We start from the raw sequence: 26032 nt of genomic DNA on the forward strand, positions 1-26032 counted from the left end.
CCCCAGCCCCTCACTGGGGGATTCTAGGCAGGGGCTTTGCCTCTGAACCACACGCTATTTTCCTTATTTTTCTCCTTTCCCCCTCCTTTGAATTGAGACAAGATCCTGCTATGCAGCCATTGTCCTGGAATTCACTACTTGTCAGTGAATCTCCTGCCTCTTCCTCTCCAGTACATATACCTGGCTACGATATTTCTGTGTGCTGCTGATGGTACAACCTAGGATCTCATACATGTTAGGCAAGCATTCTATCACAAGTCACATCCTCAGCCCGACAGTAGGAAAAACGTAAAGGAAAGCACTGATATGACTGGCAAATCAGACTCTGAGGCTTATATTATGAGAGATGTCCATCTGGACTTACCTACTACACTGGTACATGACCCCTCTGGTGCAAAAAGAAAAAGACTACTTTGAAAGTTATGTGATGTTCCATTTTCATATTCATCAAATTGTGGTCTGTTAGAAAGCAGTCACACTCCTGATTATTTATGGACTGTGACTGTTTATATACCTTGGCATAGCTGAGAATTAAGAGCATTTGGTTCTCAAAGTCTAGGTCTAATGTGTTCCATTTCAAGAAAAATTTTGCTCTTAGCTGGGCATGATGGTAGGTTCCTGTGATCCCAGCACTCAGAAGACCAAGAAAGGAGGACGGCCATGAGTTCAAACGTCAGCCTGAGCTCCATAGCAAAACCAAAATCATGTGCTTTGCTGTGTAGCAGGAGCTACCACTGTCATCCCATTCACTGCTGCAGTTTTCTGTCTCCTGGGAGCAGGAACTGGGCCTGATTTTCGGCGTGTTGTGCCCTAGTGTTTATTACAGGCTGCAGCATGCAGCAGGTGCTTGATTAAGCATACGTTGCAGGAATCATTGGTCACAGGGACTGAGAGAAGTAGTATAGAACACACAGATTTTTACAGAAGCTGTCAGAAAGAGATCACCAATGGGTTATCGCAGAAGATAGAGTGCTTGTCTAATATGCAAGAAACCCTGGGTACAATCCTCAGTACTGCATAAACCAGGTGGTGGTGCGTGCATGTCATCCCAGCACTTGGGAGGTGGTGGCAGAAGGATCTGAAGTTCAAGGTCATCTTTAGCTGTGCGGAGAACTGCGAGCCAGTCTGGGCTAGTTGAGATCCTATCTCAAAAAAATTTAAGTTAAAAAAAATTATCATCAATTGTTGCTAACTTCCCGCTCCTGACTTCCTTTTCCAGCCTGAGAAACAGCAGGTTCAAGTCCTAGTGAGGGAGTAAGGGGTGCTCGTTTCTCAGCTTGTTCTGCGAATAGGGCGCGGGTGAACTCTGGCAGGCCTCAGTGGTCTCCGCCAGTGCAAAGGGCAGCGACAGGCACCAGACCCTGCGCAGTGCCAAGCCTGCTCTTCCCGGCCGGCCCCGCCCCCGCCATCACGTGACCAGCGGGGGTTTTCCCATTCCCTTTGCCGTGACGTCACGGAGGAGTGCAAGCCAATGGGTGCGCAGGCCGGCGGCGCCGGGGAATTCCGCCGCCCCGCCCCCGCCCGCCGCCCGCCCGGCCCGGCGCCCCCCGCAGCCCCGGGCGCCGTGCGTCCAGCCCGGCCTTCGGCCCCAGCCTTGCGCCGCTCGCCAGGTCCGTGATCGCCCCAGCAAATCGGGCCGTCCGGCGCGCTTGCCCTCGTGCGCGCTTCGCCCTGAGCCGGCCTGAGGGCTGTCGGTCCCTACGGGCCGGGCCATGCCGAGTCGCCGCGCTACCAGAGCGTCCGCGCCCGAGCTGGGGGCCTTGGGTAAGCGGAGTGGAACGTCTGGGGCGGGGCTCGGACTGGGGGTGTTCGGGACACTCGGAGTTATCTGCGGCTTCCCGCAGGACTCGCGCTTCGGTACGGAGAGTACGAGGGTGGCGGGGACTCTGAGTGGGAGACGAGGCAGGGGGCAGAGGATGGTGAAGGGTCCTGCCCGAGGTACAGGCTAGGCGTCCCGCTACGGAGTGAGAAGGGGGCGGGGCCTGAGCCTGAGGCAAAGAAGGGGGCGGAACTCGACCGCCAGCGAGGAGAGGGGCGGAGCCTGACTCTGAGGGGGAGGAGCTGGGTAGGCTCAGGGGTGGGGCAAACTTCGAGAGGTCCGAGTGGAGGCTCCCGGTTTACCAAGTGGGTGATGGGCGGAGCCTAATTAAAGAACTGGGTCTGTGTTCTCCAGATTAGGGGACCAGGCAAGGCCTAAAGGCAAAGAAAGAGGCGGGACCCAGCGTCAAACTAGGGGAGGACGGGGTCTGACTTCGAGTGGGCGGAATCAGGGCCGAGTTTGACAGGAAATAGGGGCGGGGTCAGGCTCTGAGAGCGCGAAGAGGTGGTATGAGGCTCAGTGAGTGGGCGGAACCTACCCTGAGGAGAAGGGAAAGAACCTGATCTGAAGATAAAGGGCGGAGCCTGGCTCAGGGATTGAAAAGGGGCGAGGCCTGCACGAGAGGAGGGGCGGGTTCTCCAGCATTAGGGCTGGGATCTCGCCCTGAAGGAGGAAAAGAGATGGGGTTTTCCTGGCGTATTCCTCCAAGTCCGACCTTAACCAGGAAAGTAGCAGATGTTGAATGGTGATGGGCATAATCAATGGCAGAATCGAAAAGCCAGAACTTTGTCAAGAGTTAGAGAAAGAAGCCCGTCCTCACCGGGCAGAGTCCAGGTGAGGACCAGGCTGGCTGAGTCTGGTCCTCTAGCTGCCCTGCCCTGCGTCGTCTTGCTCATTCAGGTCTCCCTCTCCCAGGTTCCAGTGACCTTTCCTCGCTGTCACTGACGGTCTCCAAGTCCGCAGGTGAGCTACCCTTCAGTCCCTGCCCATCTGCTTGTAGGAAATGGAGGGACCCCTAGAGAGGAATGAGTGCACCTACTTTGTAAACTGTGCCCCTCCATTCTGATTTAAATGACTCTCTACGTGTCCATACTTCCAAGATGGTTAGAAATTTGTGTAGTTTCATCTGCCGGTCCCCTAAATAGAGGCCCATTTCCAGGTTCCCCACCATCCAGAACCTGGGACCGTGGAACTGAAGTTCACATGTGATGTTACCACCCTCTCACTGGGTGAATGCACACGTGACTTCCTACACTCACCTCAGTTTTCCTCATCTGTGTGATAGATGTTGTACCCATTTGTTCTTTTGCGGGGCTGGGGAAAGTTGTATGAGTTGATGCTTGTAAAGCCACAGGGAGCATTCCACTTAGCAGTAACTGTTAGTGGCATAGTCATGCTGAGAAGAGCATAATAATAACTGTGTTAGTCATAAGTTCTCAGACCATGTGTGTTCAAATTACCTAGAAGCCTTGTTGAAAGAAAAATTAAAAAAGGACTGCTGCCCGGAGTGACCGTGCATGCCTGTAACCTCAGTGCAGGAGAAGCTGAAGAGGAGAATGGACACAAATTTTAAGCCATTAAGGACAATGTAGTGAGCTGAAGGCTAGCCTTCAACTTCTCACTATAACTGAAGGGTTATATTGAGACCCTGAATCAAAACACAAAATAGCCAGGTTGTGGTGATGCGCACCATTAATCCCAGCACTCAGGCAGGTCTCTGAGTTCAAAACCAGCCTGGTCTACAATATGAGTTCCAGGACAGTCATGGCTGTTATACAGAATAACCCTGTCTCTCAAAACCAAAACTAAACAACAAGACAAAGAAAAAAACCCCACAAGAGAAAGACAAACAAATCAAACCAATCAAGGCCAGCCTGAGTTGCTTACTTGTCTGTTGCTGTGACAAAACACAAGACCATGGCAACTTCCAGCGGAAAGTTTACAGTGTTTCAGAGGGTAAGTACATGACCATCTTAGCGGGAAGAATGGCAACAGGCAGCGGGCATGGCGGGAGTGGTAGCTAAGAGCTATCCTGATCCCCAGCAGCAGGGAGGGGGGGGAGGAGACTAGGAGTGGTTATGTACCTCCTATGCAAGGCCACACCTACTAATTTCTCCCGCATTGGTCCACCACTTGGGGACCAAGTATTTAAACAACAAACCTACAGGAACCATTATCATTCAAACCACCATGCTGGACAACATAGGAGAGTGTCCCATTGAGTGGTGGCAGCAGCTGCGCAGGCCTTTAATCCCAGCACTCAGGAGGCAGAGGCAGGAGAATCTCTGAGTTTCATGACAGCCAAAGCTACACAGAAACTCTGTCTTAAACAAACAAACAAACAAAAAAGTTTCTTAAAAAAAAAAAGAAACTGTCTCAAAGTGAACTAAATAAACAAAAACCCAAAACCTTAAGCACTGATGGTGTGGCACAGTGGCAAACTTTTGTTTAGCATGCACTAGGTCCTACTTTCCACCCTGATAGGGTTTCTAATGCTGTGAGGAGGCACCATGATCATGGCAACTCTTTTTTATTAATTAACTAATTAATTAATTAATTAATGCGTGCAGTGTCCTGCCTGCATATATGCTTGCAGGCCAGAAGAGGGCACCAGATCTCATTACTGATGATTGTGAGCCACAATGTGGTTGCTGGGAATTAAACTCAGGAATTTAGTTTGGAAGAGCAGGCAGTGCTCTCTTAAGCTCTGAGCCATCTCTCCAGCCCCCATGGCAACTCTTATAACAAAAAAGATTTTATTGGGTCAGGCTTACAGTTGCGAGGTCTAGTCTTTCTTTCGCATGGCAAAAAACATGGTGGCCTGCAGGCATACATGGTGCTAGAAAAGTAGTGGAAAGTTCTACATCCAGATTGTCAGGCAGCAAGAAGAGAGAGTGACACTGGGCCTGGCTTGAGCATTTGAAACCTCAAAGGCCACCCCAGTGACATCCTCCAAGGCCACACCTACTCCAACAGTCTGCACCTCTTAAAAGTGCCACTCCCTAGGAACCTATGGGGGCCGTTCCCATTCAAACCACCATATGCCGTGAATATGGCAAAACATACATAGACAATACAAACACCTTTCGGTGTAACTTTTAGAACTTCTGAGTCTAAGTTTGGAACAAATTCTGAGAGTTTCCGTTTTAGGAACTTTCCGGGAGATGCTTTTCTATTAGATGACTATTCTGATAGGTCCCTCAAGCCAGGCATGGTGCTGAATGCCTAGCGTCCCCATGCTTAGGAGGCTGAGGCAGGAAGTTCTCAAGTTTGAAGTCATACTGCTTACATAGTGAGAGCCTACCTCAAACAAAACAAAACATCAGAGACATGATTTATTTTCTGAGATTTGACGGCAGAGCTAGGTCTCACATATGTGATACTCAGTAGCCTCAGTGGTTGGTCAGGTCTGGACTTCTCTCAGGGTGGACACTGGAAGCCTGGAGTGAGCATAGGAGAGGCTGAGAGTTTTAGAGGTGTAGAAAGGTAGGGGGACAGGGGTGACCCCAGTGCTGGCTCTGGACAGGAGCAAGCTGAGACTCGTGTGGTCCAAGACCCATCTCTGATGTTTCCAATGAGAGTCGTTCCTGGCATCATCTGTTTAGCGAATGTTTACTGAATGCCAGTTCTATTGGGCATAGATAGTGCCAGTGTTGGGCTTGGTCTCAACCCTGTTCTTCAGGACTCCCTACTCAAACGAAGAGGCAGGTCTATAAACAGTTAAAGGTGGGATTATAAAAGGCAGTGAGGGCTATGAAGAGATCATGGGGTCAGTGATACTGAACAGCAGGGTGGGGACAGGATGATGAAGCATGGCAAATGGAAGGGCAAATTCCTTCATCCTGATGGGCCAGACACAGACCAAGCTCTGGATACAGTGACGACGTGACAGGCACGGTCTCCGCTCTTCAGGATTCACAGTTGATAGTGTCGCTTAGTAAGAGAGTCTCATATATAACAGGCAAGCTCTGAACTTCTGAAGCCCGTGAAGCCCATGCCCAGCCTGGAAGTGATTTTGCTTGTTTTATTGTTGGAGATAAGTATCTAAGTTACCCAGGCTGGCCTGTAAGAGCTGCAATCCTCCTGCCTCAGCATTCTGAGTGCTGGGATGACAGCTGTGTGCCTCCATGCTCAGCTCCCTGGAGTCTGTTGAGGACCCCTAGGTAGAATTTATTGAGTATGGGTTTGGTTTGGTTGACACAAGGTCTAACTCTATAGTGTAGGCTATTCTGGAACTCACTACTTAGCCCAGGCTGGCCTCAGGCTCTGAGTCACATGCTGTAGTACCTGGCAGCTCAAGTTTTTCTAGGATCTCTAGCTTCATCCAGCAGAGATATCTGAGAATGGCTTTTTCAAAACAGCGATTTGAGGTTGGCACTGTCAGGTTCCCTTTACTCTCCAGGCCTCAGTATACCCCATTTCACGGGAAGGGAGGGACCTTGGCATCTACTGATCTCACAGATCAAATGAGATTAGGGGTGCCTGAAAATTGCTTACTAAGGAGCAAAGTTCTGCTTCCAGGAGCCACTCCCTGTGTGTGGAGAAGGGAAAGGGGAGGAGGAAAGACCTAGCTGATACTGGGATACTGGGATACTACAGGATCAGTCCTCAGCCAGTAGCCTTCAGAACTAGGTGGGACAGTTGGGTGACCCTCCCTGCTGCGCCCAACTTCTGGGCTTGTTTGCTTCCTCTGACCTTCCCCTGTCCTGTCTGGGGAATGATGGGAAGTTGGTTTCGATTACTGAGTTTTATTGAGGAAGCGACGGGGACTTCTTCACTGGGTACCTAGTATGGCTGCTACCCTCGCCTCCTTCTGGGAAGAAGGGGTGAGCCAGAGATTTGGGGAGCTGGACTACGGTGCAGAATGGGCAGCACCCTGGGTTTCGGCAGCTTCATGTTGAAACGATAGCAGTGATCTCTGGGGCCCAGGGTAGATTTTCAGGATGGAAACTGTTCATAATTTACCTAGCTTGCCAGGTCAAGATGGCACATGCCTTTAATCCCAACACTCAGGATCTCTGTGAGTTCAAGGCCAGTCTGGTCTACAGAGCGAGTTCCAGGACAGGCTCCAAAGCTACAGAGGAACCTTGTCTCAGAAAATAAAACAAAACAGCTTGTGTTCATCATCTACCCCAGCCCCTCATTCCCTCTGCTGCTTTTCCACAAGTCTAGATAACAAGTCTGAGTGCTTTGGGAGGTGACTTTTGAGTTTCTTTGGGGATATCTTAATGCTGGGCCCTCAACATTAAGAACTGAAAGGATAGCCCAAAAGAGGTAATGGAAATTGGGGATGGGAGCCCCAGCAAGTCCTCCTTGGGGACAAGGTGGGAGATTCTGTGTTAGAAGATGTCAAGCCTGACAATACCTGAACTTCACCTTTCTTTTCTCTTCCTTCCACAGATGAACTGGGTGAGTATCAGGAGGCAGGTGTGTGGGAGGCTGAGGGTTCTGGGGAGAATGGGAACAGGCCTATCTTGTTTGATGGGAGCAGGTCCTGGTGTGATTCCAGGACTATTGAGGACTTGAGCAAGGTCATACTCCCAAGATCCAGAGCACTAAGTGTTGTGTTTCTATTATCTATAATCTATAATGCTCACTCATGGATGTCATTGACCCTTCTTGGACCAGGCCCACTGCCAGGCACTTGGAATCTAGCATTGAACAAAACTAAGTCACTACCCTGCAGGAGCTACCAGTGTGCACTGGGGAGAGAGGAGACAAGAGAACAGAGAATGAGCGGGAGATAGTGAGGTTGGGATGGGGCTTGCAAAGGGAGAAAGACACAGTACAGCCAGACACGCCTGCATCATGCCTGGAATCTCAACACTCACAAGGTGGAGGCAGGAGGATCAAAGAGTATTTGAATCTGGTCTGAGCTACATAGTGAGTTTTAGGTTAGCCTGGGCTACAAAATGAGATCCTGACTCAGAAAACGGGGAGAGAGAATGGGGCAGAGAAGGGAGAGGGAGAAAAGTAAAGAGGCATGGCTTTCATAGAAATGGCAGCATAAAGTGCCTTACCGGTTGAATGAGGGGACACCTAGAAACCAGAAAAGAGGAAGAACAAGTTCATGGCCCAGAAGGTGACCGAGCTAGGTGGGTGCAATAAACAGGAGGGGTGCAGTTGCTTTATCTGAAAGAATGGATTTTAAGGAGTATTTTGTAAGTTTGTTTTTGAGACAGAGTTTCAAGCAGCCCAGGCTGAAACTGCAGGGGCAGCGCAGGCCTTTAATCCCAGCATTTGGGAGGCAGAGGCAGGTGGATGGATCTCTGAGTTCCAGGCCAGCCTGGTCTACAGAGTGAGTTCCAGGACAGCCAGGGTCACACAGAGAAACCCTGTCTTGAAACAAAAAAAACTCAGGCTGCCCTTAAATAACTAAATACCTGAGGATGAGAATGACCTTGAACTTCTGATCCTTCTCCTCCCTCCCTAGGGCTGGGATTGGATGCAGTGCTGAGAGTGGAACTGAGGGCTTCATGCCTGGGCATGCTGGGCCAGCCTTCAGTTTATTTGAGGCAGAATCTTGCCATGTAGACCAGGCTCACAGTTACCATCCTATGGTCTTAACCTCCCTGTGATGGATTTACACATGTACACCTTCACACTTAACATGATGATGATGATGATGGATTTACACATGTACACCTTCACACTTAACATGATGATGATGGATTTACACATGTACATCTTCACACCTAGATGATGATGATGATGTATTTACACATGTATACCTTCACACCTAGATGATGATGGATTTACACATGTACACCTTCACACCTAAATGATGATGATGATGGATTTACACATGTACACCTTCACACTTAACATGATGATGATGATGATGATGGATTTACACATGTACACCTTCACACTTAACATGATGATGATGATGATGGATTTACACATGTACACCTTCACACTTAATATGATGATGATGATGATGGATTTACACATGTACACCTTCACACTTAACATGATGATGATGATGATGGATTTACACATGTACACCTTCACACCTAGATGATGATGATGATGATGATGGATTTACACATGTACACCTTCACACCTACATGATGATGATGATGATGATGGATTTACACATGTACACCTTCACACCTACATGATGATGATGGATTAAATACTAGGCATTGAACTTAGGGCCTCCCCCATGCTAGGCAAAATTCTATCACTGAGCCACACCCCAGCCCCTCACTAGGGGATTCTAGACAGGGGCTCTACCACTGAGCCACACCCCTACCCCCTCACAGGGGAATTGTAGGTAGGGGCTCTACCTTTGAACCACACCCTTACCCTTTACTGGGGGATTGCAAGGCAGTCTCTGCTGCTGATGAAGTCATCGTCATATTTGAGGCAAATTTTCTGTGGGGGACATTGTTAGCCTTGACTACCAAGGAATTGGGAGCCGTGGGAGGCTTCTAGGCAAAAGAGGGACAGGTTAGTACTACTAAAATCCCTCTAACTGGATGAGATGGACAAATGCAAGGGGCAAAAGGCAGGAGAGGAGAAGAGCTGGCAACTGCCTCAGTCCACGTGGGGTGGTGAATGGAGCAGGGGCAGGAGCGGGAGACCACAGGGAAAGTAAATGTGGTTTTGAAACAGGCACAGAGGTGGAAGTGCCCTGTGGAGTTCCCGCTTGTGACACTTGCCGGTAATCCAGAGGTGGAGGCAAGAGGATCATAGATTGGAGAGCAGCCTTGTCTGCACAGCGAAACCCTGTCTCAAAAACCCAAGCGGAAGGACTAGGGAGCCGGCTCAGTGGTTAAGAGTACTTGTTCTCATCGAGACCCAAGTTTGGTTCCCAGCAGTCACGCTGAGGGACTCACAACCACCTGCGACCACAGCTCCAGGACAGGCTGGCACTCATTGGCAAGCACCTGTATATAGACACACAGACACATAACTAAAGATCTTTACAGGTCTGGAGAGCTGGCTTATCAGTTAAAATGACTGTTCTTCCAGACATCCCTGGTTTGATTCCCAGCACCCACATGGCAGCTCACAATTACTTATAACCCCAGTTCTAAGGGCTCTGTTGCCCTCCTGCTTCTGAGGGTGCTTGACCTTCCTAGTGGTACACAGGCATATATGCAGGCAACACACACATACACACTAAAATTAAGGGAGGCAGAACTTAAAGAAAATAAAGTGTGAGCCGGAATGGTGGTGCATGGATTAATCCCAGCAGTCTGGATGCCAGCCTGGTTTACATAGTTTGAGGACAGCCAGACTATGTAGAGAGACCCTGTCTCAAAATACCAAACCAAACCACACAAAAACCAAGAGTGTAGATCCCAGCAGAGGAAGGTGGCTCTCTGTGTTTGAGACCTGCCTAGTCTATATGACAAGTTCCAGGTCAGTCACAGCTATACAGTGAGACCGTGTCTGAAAAGAATAAACCAAAACCAGGTGGGGAGAGTGTGAGAAGAAAGGAAGGGAGCTTAGTCCCGTCCTTCACCGCCCTCACCTATCTGTCTGTCTGTCCTGCAGAAATTATCGACGAATACATTAAGGAAAACGGTTTCGGCCTGGACGGGGCACAGTTGGGTGAAATGCCTCGTCTGGTGCCCCGCGGGCAGGCCCCACTGAGCACTGTCACCTTGGGTCCAGCCGCACCACCTACTCCTGTCACACCTTCGCCCTGGAGCTGCACCCTAGGCCGGCATGTGTCACCCGGCCCACGGCCCCACCTGGTCATTACAGAGCAGCCAAAGCAGCGCGGGATGCGCTTCCGCTATGAGTGCGAGGGCCGCTCTGCGGGCAGCATCCTTGGGGAGAGCAGCACCGAAGCCAGCAAGACGCTGCCGGCCATCGAGGTGCGTGCGGTACTGCCCGTGCCGCTGTTGTACCTGGGAATAGGATCTTGGTGCTTCCACCCCGAAACCTCGAAAGAGCCTGGGGGCTTGGCGCATACTTATCAACCCCAGCACTTTGGGAAATAGGGGCAGGAGGAAACTCGGGCAAGCCTGGATCATATAGAGTGTGACCTTTTTAAAATAACAACAACAGAGACAAATTATATGATATGGGGTGGTTGGGTGAGGCTGTTCTAATGACAGACTAGTATTTATGGTCCCAAAGACAAGCCATCCAAAGTTACTTTTGCCGCTAGAGGGCAGCACTCACTCAAACTCTTCAGGACTGCTCTTAGAGACTTCATGCCAGCAGGCCCAGCCACTAATCCAGAGCAAAGTAGAGTTGTGTGTAAGAGATCAGTTTCTCTGTTGGATTTTTTTCAGTAATGGGCTTTGAACCTAGGTTTTCGTACTTGTTAGGCAGGTGCTCTACCGTTGAGTTGCACCCCAGCTCCTCACTGGGGGATTCTAGGCATCTGCTTATCACTGAGTCATGGTCCCAGCCTCCTCTCCTCCTCCTCTTTCTCCTCTTCCTCCTTTTCCTCCTCCTCCTCCTTCTTCTTTTTATTTTGTTTTTTGTTTTGTTTTGTTTTTCAAGACACGTTTTCTCTGTAGCTTTGGAGCCTGTCCTGTAAGTAGTTCTTGTAGACCAGGCTGGCCTCAAACTCACAGAGATCCGCCTACCTCTGCCTCCCAAGTGCTAGGATTAAAGGCGTGCACCACCATGCCCGGCCACTTTTTACTTTTTATTATGAGTCACATCCTCACTCTTTGCCCAGGTTGGCACTCATCTTTTTATCCTTCCTCAGCTCCCGAGCATCTGGAATCACAGGCCTATACTACCAGGCCTGTGATTTTTGTTTGTTTGTTTTTGTTTTTTGAGATAGGGTTTTTCTGTGTCTTTCTGGCTGTCCTGGAATTCAATCTGTAAACCAGGCTGACCTTGAACTCACAGAGATCCACCCGCCTCCCTCTGGATAGCTGGGATCAAAGACATTGCCTGGCAGGAGAGCAATCTCTAGCAGTGCCTTTTCCTGATTTGTCTCTGGAGAAGAACGGAGTAGCTACAAGGGAGCCCCAGGGAGCTTGGATGGGGACGGGTCCAGCAAACACCCAATAAGGTCATGTCTTCCTACAGCTTCGAGACTGTGGCGGGCTGCGGGAGGTAGAGGTTACAGCATGCCTTGTGTGGAAGGACTGGCCACACCGGGTACACCCCCACAGCCTCGTGGGAAAAGACTGCACCGATGGCGTCTGCAGGGTGCGGCTGCGGCCTCACGTCAGCCCCAGGCACAGGTACCAGACCCTGACTCAAACCCCTGACTCTTGACTCCAGCTTCTTCCCTCTCCTCGAGGAGACTCCAGAGGTGAACACTGCTCCCTGGGAAAGCCGGGAGCATAGGCATCTTGGCCAGACCTTCCTTGCTCTCCTTGGATGAATGAGGAGTGTTAGGTGTGGAGACAGCAGCTGACCCCTCTGAAAACCCGCCACACCTGTCCACATCTGTTTCATTTTTGCTTTTTGTTTTGCCCTTTGAGACAGGGTCTTGCCATATAGTCAAAACTAACCTGGAACTTAAGGTCTTCCTGCCTCGGTCTCCATAGGCAGGTACCAGCAGACCCATTTATTTCTGTTCTGTTGGGGTCAGAGAGGAGGCAGAGCGCAGGTGCACAGCTGCCCCAGCCTCCAACCTGATTTAACCGTGTTGCCCTTAGCAGAGGACAGCTTGTGGGGATCAGTTCTCTGCCTCCACTGTGGGCGTCCTGAGGGTTGAGGTCAGGTAGTCAGGCTCTCTGGCAAAGCCTTCACCTGCTGAGCCATCTAACCAACCCTAGTTTTGTTTTGTTTTGTTTTTTTGAGCCAAGGTCTCATGTAGGTGCTAACCTCAAATTCACGATGGTAGCTGAATTTTGTTTTCTTTTGACAGTCTCACTGTGTAGGCTGACTAGCCTGAACTTGTTACCTGGGACAGAGATCTGCCTGCCTCTGCCTCCCCAGTGCTGGGGTTTAAGAGTATACCACCATTCTTGAAATTGTCTCTGTAGATTAGGTTGGCCTTGAACTCAGAGATCTACCTGCCTCATTCATGCCTGAGTGGCTGACCTTAAAGATGTGCACCACTACCACCAGGCCATTTTTTTTTTACCTTGAACTTTTGACCCTCCTGCCTTCACCTGAGAGCTATGAGCACCATTGTAGCCATTTATTGAACTTTTTACTTAATTATTTTGGAGGCATGTTTTCCTGTGTACGACAGGCTAGCCTCAAATTCTGGTTCCCCTGCTTCAGCTTCTCAAGTATAGAGAATCCAGACTTCCTTTACATCTTCTTTGATATAAAGGAGCCTGGCAGACATTTTCTTTTTTTCAAAGCAGAGTTTGTGTATCCCTGGCTGTCCTGAACTAGCTCCGTAGATCAGACTGGCCTCAAACTCACAGAGATCTGCCTGCCTCTACCTCCCTGGTATGCTACCATTGCTCAGCCTGGCTGGTGTTTTTATGTGGTAAAATAAGGCACATTCTTGGTCTCGCCTGACTCCTGGTGGCCTCTGAGAGATTCAAATCCTGGGTCTTTCCCAGTGCTCCTCTGAGCCCTGTGCCTGCAGCATCTCTGTACTGCCTGCTGTGTCCAGAGGAGGCTGCCTCTCAGTCTCTCCTCTTGTCTCCCACTCAGCTTTAACAATCTAGGCATCCAGTGTGTTCGGAAGAAGGAAATTGAAGCTGCCATCGAGCGAAAAATCCAGCTAGGAATTGATCCCTACAATGGTTAGTGCCCCACCTGCCTCCCCAGCCGTTTTCCTTTAGTTAGTGTTCTTTTCTTTCTCTTCTTCTTTCTTTTCTTCCTTCCTCTCCCTCTCTCTCTCTCTTTCTTTTTTCAAGACAGGGTTTCTCTGTGCAGCCCTGGCTGTCCTGGAGCTCATTCTGTAGACCAGGCTAGTCTCAAATGCACCGAGAATCCCCCTGCCTCTGTCTCCTGAGTGCTGGGATTAAAGGCATGCACCACCACCACCCGGCTTTTTTTCTTTTTTTTAAAAAAAATTACATGTGCTTTTTGTGTGTGTTGGGGGGAGTTGTGTGGTATGAACATGCCTGTGGAGGTCAAAGAATATCCTACAGATGTCGGTTTTCTCCCTCTACCGTGGATCCAGCAGATGAAATCAGGTTCTAGGGCTCTGCAGCGAGCGCTTTTACCTACTGAGCCATCTCACCGGCCCTTTGTTTGGTTTTCAAGACAAGGTCTCAGTGTAGCTGAGGGTGACTTGAATCCTCCCCAGTGCTGGAGGGACAAATGCACATCTCCCTGCCTTGGTCCCCTTCCCTCCGTCAACCTGCTCCAGCAGCTCAACTGACTCCAGCCTCCCTTTGTCCTCCCCCAGCTGGCTCTCTGAAGAACCATCAGGAGGTAGACATGAATGTTGTCAGGATCTGTTTCCAGGCCTCCTATCGTGACCAGCAAGGACAGTTGCGCCGCCTGGAACCCGTACTCTCTGAGCCTGTCTACGATAAGAGTGAGTCAAGGCTGCCATGTCCCTTGGGATTAACTTGTCACAAGCACGGATGAGCAGGGCGTCATTGAGGGTTTTGACTTTTCGTTCTCTACATTTGCACAGTACTTCTTCCATTCACTCTCTCTTTCCTCCTGAACACGTAGTGAGGGCCACGACTCCAGACATCACATGTGCAGGTTGGCAGTGTCTCCTGTGTGCTTGCTCAGTTTGCACCTTGTCCGGTTCTATGGCTATTCCTCTTTCCTTTTGTACTTTTTATTGAGTAAATTTGCTCCTTGAAATTCTGTACATATGGTGCATTAGGGCTCCTCACTGTCCCTGACCCCCATCTTAGCTCCTCCCACAGGTCCCTTCTACTTTCAATTCTTTGTGTTTTACTTTGTAACCCACTGATTTGAATTAGGACCCCTGTATGACCACAGCTGGGAACTATCCGCTGAAGCTGCTTGGGTTCACCTTTGGGTACACAAATGACAACAATATGACGGTCCCTTCCCCAGAACCCATCAGTAGCCAATAGTTCATTTTGAGACAGGGTTTCATATACCCCACAGCTGGCCTCCATTGTCTTTGTAGCTGGAGATGACCTTGAACCCTTGACGTCCTGCCTCCACCTCCTGAGTGCAGAGATGACCAGCCTGAACTCCCAGGACCCATTTATTGAGACTCGGGCTTGATCCCAGGTTTTTGTAAATGTTAGGGAAGTTCTTGAACCAAATCCCCAGGCCTGTGTTTATTATTTTAAGACATGATCCCACTATGTGGCCGAGCAAATTGGCAATTCTCCTGTCTCCACCTCCTGAGTGGAGGAATTGCAAGCATACACTGCCATGCCTCTCAGCTTCTGCACACGCTCTCACTGGCAGGAGTTTGGTCATTTGCTCCTTCCTCTGACCGTTCAGCAGTGCCCATGGGGAGGGGCTGCTCTCGGCTGTAGGATTACTACTGACCTAAAGGATGGCTTATCACTCTGAGCTCTGAGTTTTCTGAGCTGCTAATAAAAGAAGGACCAGGACTGCTACAAGTGTGCACCCCAAGACATCAGGTCAGGTGGCAGATAGACCTGTAACCCGTGCTTGTAATTCCCGCCACTCGGGAGGCTCAGGCAGGGAGAGGGTAATTAAATTCAAGGCCAATTTGGGCAGCTGATCAAGATTAATCAAGGTGTGATATAAAAGATGAGAGCTGTAGGCATGGCTCAGCCGTAGAGCCCCTGCCTAGAATCCCCCAGTGAGGGGCTGGGGGCGTGACTCAGTAGTAGAATTTTTATGTAGCAAGAGCCTAGGTTCCATCACTTCTACTGGGGGGAACCATACAAACAAACACAGTATTTCAGGCTGTAAATCCTCATCTGGGGACCTTGTGTCACCCTGGACAAGTCTCCCTGAGTCTGGGGGTCTCCGTTTTGAATAGACACTAAGCAGATTTCAGAGGGGAGTTCTGGCCATTGTACATTGTACCTGTCCATCTGAGCATTCAGTGTCCCACCTGGAAGGGGTGTCTTCCCTTTCTGTCTCTCACCTGTCAGCAAGCCCCGTGATGTGATGACTAAATTGTCAATTTTCCTTCCGCATTCCTCCCCAGAGTCCACCAACACATCAGAGCTGCGGATTTGCCGAATCAACAAGGAGAGCGGGCCATGCACAGGCGGTGAGGAGTTGTACTTGCTGTGTGACAAGGTGCAAAAAGGTGAGAAGTCCAGAGGCAGAGGGAGGTGCTGATTTACCAGGGCAGCACTCTGGAGGGAGTCAGAGCCTTGGCTGCAGAGTCAGGCAGATGCAGGCAATGGCTTTGTTTGTTAACTCATCTCTGCCAGGTATGGAAGCCAATGAGCTGACCAAGGGTATGCAGTGCTCTTTTGGGACGCTGCCACACTAGAAATGCAATTGCTCAAATGTTTTAAGAGGAGCTAGGGATATGGCTCAGTGGTAGAGCCCCTGCTTAGAATCCCCCAGTGAGGGGCTGGGATGTGGCTCAGTGGTAGAGCCCCTGACTAGAATCCCCCAGTGAGGGGCTGGGGTGTGGCTCAGTGGTATAGCCCCTGACTAGAATCCCCCAGTGAGGGGCTGGGGTGTGGCTCAGTGGTAGAGCCCCTGCCTAGAATCCCCCAGTGAGGGGCTCAGTAATAGGGTAAGTGCTTGCTTAGCATGGATGAGGCCTTGAATTTCATTCCCAGGACTGTAATATATAATTAAACCAGTCTGATGGCACATGTCTGTAATCCCAGCACTCTGGAAGGTTGGAGCAGGAAGGCTTCAAGCCAGCCTGATCTACACAGTGAGACTGTCTCAAAAGTCAAGCAAACCAACAACAAAAGAAGGAAAGTGTGAATGGTACAGGATTGACAGCCGGAGAAAGGTGGTGCTTTGCCCCCAGTGGAATGGTCCTGATTAGAAGATGGTTTTTCATTTTTGGTAGTTGGTGTTTCAGTTTTGTTTCCAAGCCTATTTGAAAAGGGGGCATTTAAAAACAAACAAATGACAGGGCGGGACATTGTCCCATCTTATTTGCTTTCTCTGCACCTGTTCTGATGATAATAAAGCAAGAGGTTTCCTGGGAGTTTTCCAGTTCTTTGCTTTACGTTTTTATTGCTGTTGTTATTACTTCTTTTGTATATGGGTATTTTGTTTGCATGTGTGTCTGTGTGCCAGGTGAGTGCAGTGCTTGAAGGTGTTGGATCCCCTGTGACTGGAGCAATAGATGGTTGTGAGCTGGCTTGTGGGTGCTGGGAACTGAACCCTAGTCTTCTGGTAGCAGCCAGTGCTCTTAACTCCTGAGCCCTCTCTTCAGTCCTTGTGCTTGTTTTTATTAGAAATGTTTGGAATCATAGGACGTAGTACATGGTAGTCAGGGGCTCTATGACTGAGCCACGCCCCCAGCCCCCTCACTGGGGGATTCTAGGCAGGGGCTCTACACTGACCATGCTCCCAGACCTTCCTGGTGGATTTTATATAAGCTCTGTACCGCTGAACTATGCCCCTAGCTCTTTTACATCAAATTTTGAGAGAGAGTCTCACTTAGTCATCTAGGCATACCTTGAATTCACAGTCCTCCTGAGTCATCTAGGCATACCTTGAATTCACAGTCCTCCTGAGTCATCTAGGCATACCTTGAATTCACAGTCCTCCTGCTTCAGTCTCCCAAGTGCTGAGATTACAGCTGTTTGTCACCATACCTGTGTGATTTTCTTTTGTGTAGAGACTCTGGGTAGTTAGGTTTGTTGGTTGTTTTGTACAGGGACTAACTGTGTTTCTCTTACTGTCCTGAAACTCACTGTGTACACCGGGCTGCCTTCAATTACGAAGGTTCTCTTGCCTTTGCCTCCTGAGTGCTGGCATTAAAGGAATGCACTGCTCTGCCAGACGTCCCAGGGTAGTTTTATTATTTGAAATACTGGTTGGGTTGGGGGGAGACTTGAGTGAGTAGGGGCTCAGTCGCTTGACTTAGCTGTGTCCTTATGCTGATCTACCCCCGCCAGAGGACATATCCGTGGTGTTCAGCACAGCTTCCTGGGAAGGCAGAGCTGACTTCTCTCAAGCAGACGTGCACCGGCAGATTGCCATTGTGTTCAAGACGCCACCCTACGAGGACCTGGAGATTGCAGAGCCTGTGACTGTCAATGTCTTCCTGCAGAGACTCACGGACGGGGTGTGCAGCGAGCCACTGCCCTTCACATACCTGCCTCGGGATCACGGTAACCACTCCACCCACAGCTACCCCCAACTCTGGAGACCAGGTCTTTGGCCTTGCTTGAGGAAGTATATCTGGGGAAGAATTAGAGGCTGAAGACAGACCGGGGGGCAATAGCTCTGTCAGTAAAGTGCTTTCTCTGCAGCCATGAGGACCTGAGTTCAATTCCCAACACCCTGGTAGAAAGCCAGGCAGGGTTGCTTGTTCCTACCACTGGGAAGATGGAGTCGGCTGGGTTGATGAGACATCTAGCCAGAAAGACCCAGGCTGGCCAGCAAACTGCGGGCCACTAGGAAACTATCTCAAAACAAAAGAACATAATAAAACAAAAAGTTAGATGACAAATGCAGATGACAACCAGGGTTGACATTTGGTCTCCGTACACACAGAGAAAGGTGAGAGAGAAGGTGAAAGCAACTGGGCTAGCCAGTACGAAGGCCTCAGGAAGGATCTACAGAGAGCTGTGTTGAGCTTTTATCCTAATTAGGAATATAGAAATCTACTTGTATAAGTTGGTGAAGACTCAGTCCTTCTTTTAATGACCTCTGTGACTGAGTGTCATAGTGACTTCTATGACAGACTGTTATGATGACCTCTGGTTGTCATAGTGACCTCTGTGACTGTCACAGTGACCTCTGTGGTTGTCATAGTGACCTCTGTGACTGTCACAGTGATCTCTGAGATTGTCATAGTGACCTCTGTGACTGTCACAGTGATCTCTGAGATTGTCATAGTGACCTCTGTGACTGTCACAGTGATCTCTGAGATTGTCATAGTGAACTCTGAGATTGTCATAGTGACCTCTGTGACTGTCATAATGACCTTTGTGACTGTCACAGTAGCCTCTGTGACTGACTCTCATAAGGACATCTGACTGTCACAGTGACTTCTGTGACTATCATATGACCTCTGTGACTGACCATCACAGTGACCTTTGTGGCCAATCGTCATAGTGACCTCTGACTGACTGCTACAGGAACCTCCATGACTGACTGTCAAAGTGACCTCTGGCTGTCATAATGACCTCAGTGACTGACTGTTGTAGTGCCCTTGGTGGCTGTCACAGCGACCTTTGCGATTAACTGCTATTTGATGTTTTGGTGCTTCTGCTCTCTCCTGAACAGACAGCTATGGTGTGGACAAGAAGCGGAAGCGGGGACTGCCCAATGTCCTTGGGGAACTGAGTAGCTCTGGTGTGTTCCTCTACCCCTGCCCACACTGGTCCCCAGGTTCTTGGGAGGGCCAGGTGACCTGCTTAGGGAGGGTGGGTCGGCAGGGTAAGGAACCCTTATCTTCACCCTCCACCAGATCCACATGGAATTGAAAGCAAACGACGGAAAAAGAAACCAGTGTTCTTGGACCATTTTCTTCCCAGCCACAGCTCAGGTGAGTGTGGAGTCTGCAGCCTCCTCCTCTCTGTGTGGGCCCACCCCGTTCTGTTTCTCTGTGTCTTTCTTCCTGTCAGAGTTTAAAAAGAACATTTTATCTTATATATGTGGGCATTTTGCTTGCACATACGTGTGTGTACCATGTGCATGCCTGGTGCTTACAGAGGCCAGAAGAGGGCATCACATCCTCTGGAATTGTAGCTACTGACAGTTGTGAGCTGCCACGTGGATTCTGGGAACAGAACCTGGGTCCTCAGCAAGAACAGCCAGTGCTCTTAACCACTGAGCCATCCCTTCAGCACTTCTGACTTCTTCACCTCCTCTGAACGCTTTCCTGAGGTCAGCAGCTGACCACACATGGAGTAAAAAGAATGAAGAGTCTAGGAGCCTGGCAGTGGCTCACGTCTATGATCCTAGCACTCAGGAGACTGAGGCAGGGGAATTACCAGTAGTCAGAGGCCAACATAATCTACATACAGTTTCAAGACAGACCCTGTGTCAAGCATTACATCTCATGGAAGTGTAATTAGAAAGCTTTGGAGACAGAACAGAGGCTATGATCTTTTCAGGGAATATTTGCTATGTGACTTTTTCTAAGTTTCTCCACCTTTCTGAGCCTCGGGGATCCTTAGAAAAAGTCTTTTAAAAATTACCTTTTAAATTTACGTTATTTATTTCTGTGATGATGTGTGTATAATATGGGTGCATATGTGTCACAGCACATGTGTGGAGGCAGACTGGATATGGTATTGCACACCTTTAGTCCAGTACCTGGGAGGCAGAGACAGGTACATCTTTGTGAGTTCAAGGCCAGCCTGCTCCACACAGCAAGTTCCAGGCTAGCTAGGACTACATAGTGAGACCCTGTCTCAAAACCAACCAACCAACCAACAAACAAACAAAAATCTTAAAACAAAATACACAACCCCAACTTCGTAGAGTCAGTTCTTTCACAAGGGGTTCCAGGGGTTGAGCTCAGGTCGTTGGTATTTGTAGGAGTATTCCCATATCCTGAATGATTGCACCAGACCTGGAAAGATCAGCACAGACCTAGACTTGGACATTGTCTTCTGCTCTGGGCTGGGCTGTAGCTGACTTGGCAGCTAGCTGGTTGTCTGGCATGCCCAGAGCCCTGCATTCATTCCCGGCACCACACAGTTTAAATGTGCTGGCACCTGTGGGGGACTTCAACTCCTGGGAAGTAGGCAGGAGGGTCAGAAGTTCAGGGCCATCTTAGCTACACTGTAAGTTTGAGACTCTTCTGTGCTGAACAGAAACCTCATCTCAAAAGACAGAGTGATGGGATTACTGACTCTGCCATAGGAGCACGTCTGATCCTGTCAGGGAATTAAGCAGGGTCAGGCCTGCTCAGTCCTGGGAATGGGAGCTGTCACTGCAACACATGGTGCTGTAGGTTGCTCTTTCCTTGAAACCATCCTGGTGGGGGCTGGAGAGACAGGTGGCTCCACTGTTAGAGCACTGGCTGCTCTTTCGGAGGATGGGGGTTCAATTCTCAGTCCCCACATGGCATCTCACAACCACCTGTAACTCCAGCCCCAGGGGCTCTATTGCCCTCATCTGGCCTCCTTGGGCACTGCATGCATGTGGTGCACAGACAAAACACTCATGTACATACAAAGTAGAATTTTCAAAAAAGACAGCCATCTTGCCCCAGGATCTCAAATGCTGATATTACAGGCTGTCATACTCAGTAGAAATAGTTTAAATTTTTTTTTTTCGAGACAGGGTTTCTCTGTAGCTTTGGAGCCTGTTATGGAACTGGCTCTGTAGACCAGGCTGACCTTGAACTCACAGAGATCCTCCTGCCTCTGCCTCCCAAGTGCTGGGATTAAAGATGTGGTTCACCACCGCCTGGCTTCGATAGTTTAAAATTTTCAACTAAATTAAATTTATCATCGTCTGTGTGAGTGCACATGTGCAGGACAGGGACAACTGTCGGGAGTTACTGTCCTCCTTCCATGGAGTCATCTTGCCAGCCCGGGTGTGTTTGTGTGAGATGGGGTCTCACCCAGCAGCCGTGGCTGTCCTGGAGCGCCCTATATAGAGCAGCTCAGCTTTAAACTCCCAGACATCCTCCTGCCTCTGCCTCTTGTTAAAGAAGAGTACCACCACACCTGGCCCTAATTTTGTTCTTTGAGCCAGCTTATCCGTCTAGTCCAGGCTAATCTGGAACACGTGGAACTCTGTCTCGGCTTCTCAAGCTGGGATTACAGGTATGAGCTCTTTGGGCCACCAGGGCCAACTCAGTTATTTTATTTATCTACTTTTAAAGTCTCTCACCCAGGCTAATAATAGAGAATTGGCCTTGAACTTCTGATCCTCCTTCTTCTACCTCCCAAGTGCTTGGGTTATAGGCATGTACTATTATCTGGGTTTATGTGGTCCTAGGGATCAAACCCAGGGCTTCATGCATGCTAGGCAAGTACTCTCCCAACTGAGCTATATCCCCAGATCTAGATCAGTATTTTGTTTTTTTAGTTTTTAATGATTTGTTTATTTTTATTATGTTCACTGGTGTTTTGTCTGCATGCATGTCTGTGTGAGAGTATCAGGTCCCCAGGAACTAAAGTTACAGTTATAAAAGTTACATATGTTATATACATATGTTATATACAGTTATAAAGTTACATATGGATGCTGGGAATTGAACCCAGGTCCTCTGGAATAGCAGCCAGTGCTCTTAACCACTGAGCCATCTCTCCAGCCCGCTAGATCAGTTTCTTTTTATAGACATTCAGTGACAGGCCCCTTAGCTGTGTTCATGCTTACTCCTTAGTTTGCAGATGGCTGTGCGCTGCTTAGCACAGGCTTTAAAAACCAGAGGCACAGACAGGTGCCATGCCTCCCACAAGGTCACAGTGTAGGGACTCTGTGACTGGGGAGGGGAAGATGGACATGCAGGCCATCTGTATGGAGCAGCAGTGGTGAGTGTGAGCCTGGCAGCAGCTGGTACAGGATGGAAATAAGCTCATCTCTAGTTCTGAGCCTTTTCTCAGCACAGCCACCTGCTGGCCTGTTTTGACTACACACATATGTATCCATGTGCACTCATGTGCACACACGTACACACAGAAAAGAAAAATGAGAGCTGGGCAGTGGTGGTACATGCCTTTAATCCCAGTACTTGGGAGGCAGAGGTAGGAGGATCACTGAGTTCAAGGCTAGCCTGGTCTACACAAAACAAACAACAAAAAGAAAAAGATGAAACAAAGGGATTTCTCCCCACTACCTCACCTTGCTTCAGGGCACCCAAATCTCAGTCAGTTCTTAGTCACTCAGGGGCTGGAACCAGAGCTATCCCATCCTGGGGTTGCTGTACCGTGACTGTCTCTGGTTTTCATGGAATTGGTATCCATTACACAATGACTCTGTCCCTAGTAACCACCAATCCTAGCCATCTCCCCAGCTTCCCTCATGGTTCCCAAGTCTCATGTCCCCACCCTCATTCCAGGTTTGGGGGTGAGGGGGCAAAGTCACGGAAGCACTGCTAACGATAAAAAACGGGATTCTGAGCACAAGAACTTTTTAGACACAACCTCTAGAACGATGGACTCTTTGTTTCTTTGAGACAGTCTCATGCAGCCCAGGCTGATCTTAAACTCACAGAGCTCCACTTGCTTCTGCTGGGATTAAAGGCATGGCCACCAGGCTAGGCCTTGCTGAGAGCATTTCATTTTTAGGTATATTCACTCCAACTTGAGAGAGAGTAACAGACTGGAGCGGTTTCTCCCCAGGAGCCGTGGGTCTGGTGCTTGCATGCGCATCAGAGCCCTGGCCCCTTTTCATGCAGTTTCTACCTCCTGGCCAAAGGTGGCTGCTGCAGCTCTTGCAATTGACTCCATGCTCCAGTTAGCAGAACATTAGTGAGCTCTGCTCTCCTGGTGCTGCTGGGAGAAACACCAAGACCAAATTGCAGCAACTGAGGGGAGGAGGAGGCAAGCATTTTTTTTCAGCTTTAGGTTCCAGTCCATCACTGAGGGAAGTCGAGGCAGGAATTGAAGCAGAAAGCATGGAGGAGCACCTATTGCTGGCTTGCTCTCTGGCAAACCCACACTTAGTTAGTGCTTTTCTTTATCCCAAGACCTGCCCAGGGAATGTAGGCTGGGTGTCCTATGTCAATTAACAATCAAGACAATTCCCTACGGTTATGCCCCTAGGCCAATCCAATTTGAGCAATCCCTCCTTTAGAATTCCCTTCTCAGGAGACTCTGGGTTGTGTCAAGTAGACAGTTAAAGCTGACTGTGACATACGACAGCATTGAACTCCAAGAGGGCAGGCATGGTGGCTCACCCCTGTAAACCCAGCACATGGGAGACTGAGGTCGGACTGTGGTGAGTGTGCTGAGTTCTACAATGGCTGCCAGGGCGTCTCTGTCTCCGACCCTTCTTTCCTCCCTCCTTCCCTCCCTCCCTCCCTTCTTCCATACCCACTCCACCACAGCTATATCCTCAGCCCTGCTCCTTTTGAGAACTTGGATCCTGCTCTGGTTCTGTGAGTAGACAGGCTGTGACTAGCTGTTATTTCACTCATTGTCTTTAATAATTTGCTTATTGGGGGCTGGAGAGATGGCTCAGAGGTTTTAAGAGCACTGGCTTCTCTTCCAGAGGACCTGAGTTCAATTCCCAGCAACCACATGGTAGCTCACAACCATCTACTGGTGTGCAAGCGTACATGCAGGGCAGAACACTGTATATATAATAATCTTAAAAAATAATAATTTTATTATTAAAGAATAATGATGAACTGGGAGATATAGTTCCATTGTGGGAGGCAACTTAGCGTGCAAAGCCTTGGGTTTGATCCCTAGTACCATGTAAAAACTCAGATGTGGTAGCATTTGGGAGGTAGAGGCAAGAGAATCCGGAGTTCAGAGATATCCTTGGCTACTTAGCACATTTAAGGTTAGCCTCGGCTACAGGAGACCATGTCTTATTTTTAAGGATTTTTTTAACATGTATTTATTTATTTATTTATTTTGCACGTATGTGGGAGCATACATGCTCTACACAGGTTGCATCTGGAGACCAGAGAACAACTTACAGGAGTCCCTGCGTGGGTTCCAGGACTGCACATGCCCTGGTCATCAGGGCTGGCAGGTCGCACCTTTCACCAGTGAGGGGTCCGGATGGCCTGAGACTCTGCCTTTAGTTTTGCTTATTTACTTGTAATGTGTGCAGGTCAGGGTGAGTGTATGGCACAGGCATGCAGTTGCCCGTGGAGGCCAAGAGAGGGCGTCAGATCCCCAGGAGCTGGAGTTATAGGTGGATTTTGAGCCACTGGAAGTGGGGATTAGGAACTCAACCCTGTTCCTTTGCAAGAGCAGCAAGTTCTTAACCACTGAGCCATCCTTCCACCACTGCTTCTTTAAAGGCAGGGTCTGGTGGAACTCATGTGCTACACACACACACACACACACACACACACACACACACACATATTATCTACAAAGGCAAACACTCATAGCATTAAAAAAATATATGGTCTAGTGCTATGACTCAGTGGATAGAGGCAATTGCCATACGAGCTTGGACCTGAGTTATATCTCCATATAAAGGTAGCAGGAATGAAGTGACTCCACAGAGGTGAACTCTGACCTCCCATACACAATGGCAGCAGGTTTGCCCACTCACACACATCATACACACACACACCCATACACACAAAGTAAAATGGGAGTGGTGGCACTTCCTTCCTACTCAGGTTAGGGTTAGAGGCCTAAGATAGAATACATTTGCCAGGCGGTGGTGGCACATGCCTTTAATCCCAGCACTCATGAGACAGAGGCTGATAGATCTCTGTGAGTTTGAGGCCAGCCTGGTCTACAATGCGAGTTCCAGGACAGCCAAGGCTACACAGAGAAACCCTGTCTCCAAAAACAAGACAAAACAAAAATACATTTAGTACCATGGGGTCCAGGTTTCTTACTGCCTGGCCCGAGGTGGGTTCTAAATCCAGCCATCTTTCTCTCTTTGCCAGGCCTGTTCCTCCCACCATCAGCTCTGCAGCCTCCAGACACTGACTACTTCCCTAGTGCCATATCTCTTCCTGGCTTGGAGCCTCCCGGCGGCCCCGATCTCCTGGACGACGGCTTTGCCTATGACCCTTCTCCCCCTGCGCTTTTCACCATGTTGGACCTGCTTCCCCCAGCACCACCACTTGCCAGTGCTGTGGTGGGAGGTGGGGGTGCAGGGGCCACGGTTGTGGAGTCTCCGGGCCCAGAGCCCCTGACGCTGGACTCATATGCAGCCCCGGGTCCTGGAGATATTGGCACTGCCAGCCTTGTGGGCAGCAACATGTTCCCCAACCAGTACCGAGAGGCAGCTTTCGGGGGTGGTATCCTGTCCCCAGGGCCTGAAGCCACGTAGCCTTTGAGGTGCCAGAGGAGGCACTGGGTGAGGAGTGTGCTATAGCACACCCCATTCCCTGAGGCCAACCTTGACCAGTCTTCCAGCTTCCTCATCCTGAATCGGACATCTACAGTGCTGGCAGGAAGCTAGGGAGAGCTCTGGTTCTCCTTGAGCCCATTTTACAGATGACAGCATCGAGTCCGAAGAGGAAAAGGGGCTCCTGCAGGAAGGCCCCTTCTCAGGAGAGATTCTGAGAGATTGTACATAGGGGAGGAGGGAGCAGATCCCTGGCCCTCTTCCCTGATCCTAAAGGTGGGGGTAGGTTGTTTGTGCAGTTTTCCCAATAAAAATTAGTTTTTTGAGGCTTGGGGGTCTCCTCTTCTT

General features: G+C 49.5%; 1 protein-coding gene across 3 annotated transcripts; it reads left to right on the top strand.

Annotated features, from left to right (window-relative positions):
* The first annotated feature begins 1531 nt into the window (after positions 1-1531).
* Positions 1532-26010, top strand: Relb (RELB proto-oncogene, NF-kB subunit). Of its 3 annotated transcripts, none has more exons than XM_085693527.2 (11): positions 1532-1857; positions 2735-2782; positions 10328-10653; positions 11831-11988; positions 13367-13458; positions 14070-14201; positions 15786-15890; positions 17680-17895; positions 19016-19084; positions 19200-19277; positions 25278-26010. In XM_085693527.2, the coding sequence occupies exons 1-11, from the start codon at positions 1713-1715 to the stop codon at positions 25664-25666; spliced, it is 1758 nt and encodes a 585-aa protein (XP_085549653.1). In that variant the 5' UTR covers positions 1532-1712; the 3' UTR covers positions 25667-26010. The 3 variants fall into 3 exon arrangements, with proteins under 3 accessions (XP_085549653.1, XP_048289280.1, XP_085549659.1); XM_048433323.3 differs by having other exon boundaries at positions 1533-1764; XM_085693533.2 differs by lacking the exons at positions 1532-1857; positions 2735-2782 and adding an exon at positions 6068-7228.
* Positions 26011-26032: the final 22 nt, after the last annotated feature.

This window comes from Myodes glareolus, chromosome 1 (assembly GCF_982192425.1).
Source record: "Myodes glareolus chromosome 1, mMyoGla1.1, whole genome shotgun sequence".
Classification (NCBI taxonomy): Eukaryota; Metazoa; Chordata; class Mammalia; order Rodentia; family Cricetidae; genus Myodes; species Myodes glareolus.